This window comes from Momordica charantia, assembly GCF_013281855.1.
Source record: "Momordica charantia cultivar OHB3-1 chromosome 8 unlocalized genomic scaffold, Mcharantia_2.0 BLBB01000008.1, whole genome shotgun sequence".
Lineage (NCBI taxonomy): Eukaryota > Viridiplantae > Streptophyta > Magnoliopsida > Cucurbitales > Cucurbitaceae > Momordica > Momordica charantia.
The window spans coordinates 22,554,760-22,561,341 of record NW_028275166.1 but is presented as its reverse complement, the minus strand read 5'-3'; the positions used below and the strand labels follow the sequence as shown (position 1 = coordinate 22,561,341).

General features: G+C 36.3%; 1 protein-coding gene across 1 annotated transcript; it reads left to right on the top strand.

Annotated features, from left to right (window-relative positions):
* The first annotated feature begins 4,948 nt into the window (after positions 1-4,948).
* LOC111025601 (uncharacterized) lies at positions 4,949-5,763 on the top strand. The gene is made up of 2 exons (XM_022303490.1): positions 4,949-5,302; positions 5,425-5,763. The coding sequence occupies exons 1-2, from the start codon at positions 4,949-4,951 to the stop codon at positions 5,761-5,763; spliced, it is 693 nt and encodes a 230-aa protein (XP_022159182.1).
* Positions 5,764-6,582: the final 819 nt, after the last annotated feature.

Below are 6,582 nucleotides of genomic sequence, written 5' to 3'. Positions count from 1 at the left end.
GGTAAAATTTTAACTTTATGAAGTTGATTTAATTAAATTATTTATTTTTTCTATGATTAAAATGACTGCTTGATATTAAAATATATTAATAATATAATATATTGTAAATTATTGAGAGTATAATAGTAAAATGTTATATTTTTTATCATCGAATATTCAAACAATAAATTTTAGGGTAATTGTGGGGGGTAGCAAAATCATTTTATGTATTTTGCAAAATGTCACCAGTTTTTCAAAATTTCAAATATAGCAAAATATTTGAATTTTTATTTTTTAAATTTTTATTATTCAAATTTTACCCTCATGATATCTGATATACATCAAATCTATATCTGATGTATATCTATATCATATAATATACATCTAACTATATATGATATACATCTGATAATGTACCTCTTATATATTTTTGATATACATCTAATGTATTCCTGATATACATCTGATACACACCTGAATCAGGTTAATATTAAGGTATTCATTCAAACAGTTTAAACTTGTAATCAAGTTAAACCCCCTTAATCCAAATATTACAAAGTTCCCATTTACATTGAATATCAGTGCATCTCATGGGCTCTTTTCAAATATTCGGCGAACTAGATGCACTAATAACTGTAGTGGACATCTCCTAATATTGAACGACAGAAAGTGTCCAAATGATCAATTCTAAAGATTTCTATTTGGGTTAGTGCTGACATCTTGAGAATGTTATCTATTGATTCTAATTTTAAATATTGTTGCATTTTGTATTAAAATACCATATTTCATTCTTTTGTTAAAGTAAAATCAACATTATATTAAATGTAAATTAGATTATCATATCAATAGTATATCAGACAATCATATCAGTGGTATATCAAATAGTCATTTCAGTAGTATATCAAACACTCATATTAGTAGGATATCAGATGCTCATATAAATAGTATATCAAATGTATATAAGATATACATATCAGCAGTATATCACACACTCATATCAGTAGTATATCAGATTTATACTAGATTTAAATCAAATGAAAATCAAAATGTAGAGTTTTTTTTACCATATATCAAGTTGACCTTAAATTTTAATTTAAAAGATTTAGAATCATTTTATTTCCATTTCCATATGAAATCATTTTCTATCCATTCAGACACCAAACCAAGGGGAAATTGACAGATTTGACCCAAAAATAGTTCTCAATTTGCTCAAACGACCTAAAATCTAATTTTTAACTTTTCTGACCCAATTTACTTTTTCTGATAGTTTAGAAAGTGGGTAAAGGTGGACATGCCCTTCACTTTTGACAGAAGAAAGGACGAGTACCGCTTGAAGTTAATTAATTCACGGCCAGGGTTGAAATGCTACACGGCTGGGATTTAATTTCTTTACAACCAATGTATTTATTTCCCCCACCAAATTGTTGTACTTTCATTAAACACATTTTGTACTTTCATTAAACACATTCTCCTACATTTGAACTGATATCAGAGAAAAAAAGACCTTCCTTTTTCAATCCTTATTATCCTTATTCACATGTTGCACGTTTTTTTGAAGAAATCCCACACCTTTTGCAACATTTTTAACACCTTCAACACTTCAAAGAAAGCTATTTCTTCATTTTCGATAGGTTCAAGAGGTTAGTTTTTTATTTGTTCAGAGTACTATTTTTTATGCATTATGAAGGTTAATGTTATGGAAAATGAAGAAACTTTTATATAATGGTTGATTCCCGGTCGTGGTTATACGATTCCAGGTCGTGGTTATAAAATTCCCGACCGTGGTTGTGAGATAATCACTCTAGCCCGTGTTGGAAGTTACCTCGGCCGTGAATGTAAATTAATTTTCTTATATCTTAACTCGGCTGTTTGTATTATTGGACCGGATTTGCAATGTAACTAATTGTTGTGTGATGTAAATTTATGTAGAATGTGTCGAATATTTGTGATCTCCTGTGGCAAGTGGAATAAGGTTGGTACGATGTACATAGGTGGCGTTATGGGTGGTTTTCAAGTTGATGAAATGATAACATTTACCAACCTAGTAAGTGATCTGCACAGACTTACTAGAATTGATCCTGACCAATTTGACATTGTGATACAGTGTGTATATAGATTTGGTTTTCAACACGAAGTCCCAAACTACTGAAGGGATGTGAATCCCGGAGTGGAAGCGGATTTTCGGGATACAAAATCTAGTTTTAAAGAAGAAAAATACAGGGGAAAAACAAACCTTTGAAGAACGATTCTTCAGTAAGTTCCCCTCGAACACTACCATCGGATCTTCCTCGCTATCCTCTTGGGTCTCGGGATCGTGCTTGTGGTAGCACCTTGATAGAAGAGAGGGAGAGTTTGAGAGAATTTTGAGAGAGTATTGTGGGAGTTCTCTTTTCTGTTCTGTATCTCACTTCCTCTTCTGCTTCTCCAACACTTGGAGAGGAAGAAAAAGGGTGACGTGGGGTAACTCCCCACGTCACAACTCCTCCCACTCCCCTGCAATTTTGCAGGGGAGTTAATATTAATAATAATATTAGTAATATTAATATTTAATATATATATGTATAATATATAATAATATATATATAATTAATTAATCAAATTAATTAAATATAATTAATTATTAATCCAATTAATAATTAATAAATATATATATACATAAATAATTAACACTTAATTATTTATAAAATTAGAATCATATTCTAAAACATTTCTCTCGTATAACCTATAGTTCTAATGTACATCTTATGCACATTATTTTTAACCTATAGTTTTAATATGAATCTTATTCATATTAATTTTATTTGAATCTCATTCAAATAATTTCTCTCATAATATATAGTTTTAATTTATAATTAACTATATATTATAATGTATCAATATACATATAATCCCTTAAGTAATTTGAACAATTCAAATTCTTCCAAAAACTTGATCCTCGTTTTACCCGTTATGAGCTAGCAAAGGGACCTAATGGACCTACAGTTCCGAAGCTCCAACGATGCAAGATTAATCGGTCAAACTCATTGACCGAGTTAATCTAGATTCGTTAACTACGGGTCATTCCACTAAAGACCCGCAATTGCACTCTTCTCACTGCAGAATGTTTTCGTGTCCATGGATATACGACTATTAATGATGAGCCAATCCTTCACGAGTGTTCGTAACTCAAGTTGGGTCAAATTACCGTTTTACCCCTGAGTTACATCTTACACCTTAAACACCACTGCTCCTCTAATGAACAACCCGGTTATGGTCCAACCAATAACCTGAACTCCCTCTCGACCAATGAGAGGGTGGGGCCCCTTGTTCAAGTCCCGGAGTCAGCATTTAAGGAAACACTCATCTACTCCCCTAAAGTCGGGGAGAAGTGAATTCCATCTTGTGAAGTTATGTTCCCAGCTCCCCACTCGGTCTCGTCCCCAAAATGGTAGGAATGTTGAGTCGGCGACTCAGGCCACTCTCACCCATACAGATCAAAGAGCGAGCCCTCACGGGCAGGAGTCCATAACTCACTCAGGATTGAGAATGAGTTGCCTGGTCATCCTAAGAAATGGCAATTTATTTGTTAACGGTGTTACACCTAAAGATTGCCTATTTTGCGGTCCGATCTTATACAAACTCATTGTATAGGATACCCCCACTTGCATGTCTCCACACAAACGACCTGGATCGAGTCGTCTGTAACCTTTACAGAGTGGGCCGTATCCATAGTGTTTCCAGGATAAGGTACCCAGCCTTATCCATATACTATAGACTCTTTAGGTTATTCACGGGACATTATCCATTCATATATCAGGGGTGTATCAAATATATACCCCGTATATCAACTAGATACCCAGTATATATATTATCCCGATTACATCATACATAACCTTGAATGTTTAGTTTATTGGATTTTGGAAAATGCAAAGCTATGATTCAACAACAAATTTATTGAATAAAACTTTATTAAATAGACATGTTTTTACAAAATACAAACTACGAGTTTAGGGCAACACACCCAACAACTACCACATATTTGATGATGTCAGTTGGAGATTTTACTTGAATGGCCCTCCAGGTCCTCCTCAGGTGCCCTTTTATATATTGTCCTGTCGAAAGCAACATATGGTAGTGGTAACAACCGAGGAAATATTTTTTTGGAAACGCAGACATCGTCTTCATTCCCATACTACCCAAGTCAGGCTGATCCTTGTTTTGGCCCGTCACATTCTATTCACTCTCCCTTGGATGATGCTTGTCCTCCCTCATTTGTCTCACGTATTACACTGCTGACCAATAAAGTTGTCCCATGTAATCAAGGCAATGACGAAACACCATATTATGAGGAATTGTACGACAATGATGCCGAGTATGACATTCAGAGCGGCGATGAGTATGACTATGACGAGAATCAAACTAAGGATGGGGTTGATGACGAGGATGTTGGAATGGACTTTCATAACGATGGTGGGAATGAGTATCATAACAATAACTAGGATGTCAACGAATAACATTTTGAGAATGAAGGTCAACCTGTAAATGAGTCGCATCCAGTGAGTGTGAACGCACCTGAGCCCACATTTGAAAGATTAGTTTCCCGTCCAATGTAGAATGTCATAACTGGTGATGTGGCTGAGTCTGTAGGTGAGATTGTTGTTAAGGGTGTTTTCTGTTCGAAGGAAGAACTACGCTTCAGACTGTCTATGTTGGCTGTGAAGCTCAACTTTGAATTTAAGGTAAAAAAATCGACGAATACATTGTACACCGTCGGATGTACGGATGAAGGTTGCAAATGAGGTTTGCGTGGAAAGAACATTTGTGGTTGTGACTCATTCATCATTTCGAAGTTTACCGATGTCCACAACTACAGACGTGAGGTACTGAACCATGACCACAGACAAGCTGAGAGTTGGTGGTCGGTAAGTTATTGAAGTCCAATTTAGAAGATGTAAGCCGTCAGTACAGGCCGAAGGACATTATTAGCGACATGCGAAAGAACTATGAGGTTAACATTAGATATGAAAAGGCATGGCGGGGAAAAGAGGTGGCATTGAATCTGCTTATGGGATCATCCAAAGAGTCATATACTTTGTTACGAAAGTATGGAGAAGCTTTGAAGGCTGTCAACGTAGGAACTATTTTTGAAATGGAGCTGGAAGATGATAAGTATTTCAAGTACGGCTTCATGGCCCTCGGTTGCTATATTAAAGGGTTCTCCAGTTGTATCCGCCCAGTGATAGTAATAGATGGTGCACATATGAAGGGTAAATATAGAGGTATTATCCTTATTGCTTCTTCTGTTGACGGTAACAACCAAATATATCCTCTTGCGTTCGGACTTGTAGATCAGTAGAGTGATCAATCATGGACTTGGTTTCTGCAAATGGTGAAACGTTGTATTAGAGAGGTTGATGGGTTATTATTTGTATCTGACTGGCACATGACCATTACAAAATCCATTAGGGAGGTTTTCCGAACGTGTCCCACGGAATTTGCATGCAGCACTTGTCCACAAATTTAAAGGACAAGTTCAAGAACGATATTATTCAAGAAAATTTCATTCTAGCAGTAAAGACATTCCAGAAGTCAGAGTTTAGGTACTATTTCTCCCAACTTGTAGGATTTCCAGAGGTCCAAAGGTACTTGGAAGGAATCGATTTTGATAAATGGACACGTGCATTTCAATCGGGATTGAGGTACGACCAAATGACATCCGACGTTGCGGAGTCCATGAATGCAGTCCTTGTACATGCACGTGCATTGCCAGTAACCGCACTTCTTGAACTCCATCATACCCATTGACCACCACGAGTTGGAGGTGAGCGATGGACTAAAAAGGGTGTGTGTGAATTTAAATACAATGACTTGTGGATGTAAACAGTTTGACTACTTTTAGTTCCCCTGCTCCCATGCTATTGCAGCGGCAACCCCTCGAAACGTGAACAGGTATACACTATGCTCACCTCCATATAGTCTCCAAAATCTAATTACTGCATATGTCGAACCTGTGTACCTCGGATGATGTAAACGACTGGATTTTACCTAAGGACTTTGTGAAGTTCAAAGGAAGCCACCCAAACTTATAAAACGTGTTGGCCAACGCCAAACTGTACGAATACCGTCCGCTGGGGAGACTCGCCAAGTCCACAAATGTGGTCGATGTGGCAACATGGGACACAATAGAAAAACGTGTTGCCAGCCACTTAGAACTACTGGACGAGACGCTGATGGTGGGTAAAACGTTGTACTCCACTTATAACTATGAACGTGCTTTATTTGCTTATTCAGCACTTTAGTCATTCAATATTCAGTAGAAATTGTTATGGTTGTCTGTCTATGGTAGAAAATGCTTTCTGGAATATTTCACGGGCGTCAATGGATGAATTCATGGCCGGGATTCCACTTACAGCTAAAATTTTGGAAATTTTCTCGACCGTGAATTGTGTCACACACATCTGAGATTTATCTAAGCATGAATTGGTAAGTGTCAATGGACGAATTCATGTGCTTTCTGTAAAATTTCACGGTTGGGAGTTTAATATGTTTCAACCATGAATTGGTCTTAGACTATCCCAACTGCTTAGTGTCACTGATTTCAATCCACCCGTATTCAAACATGTA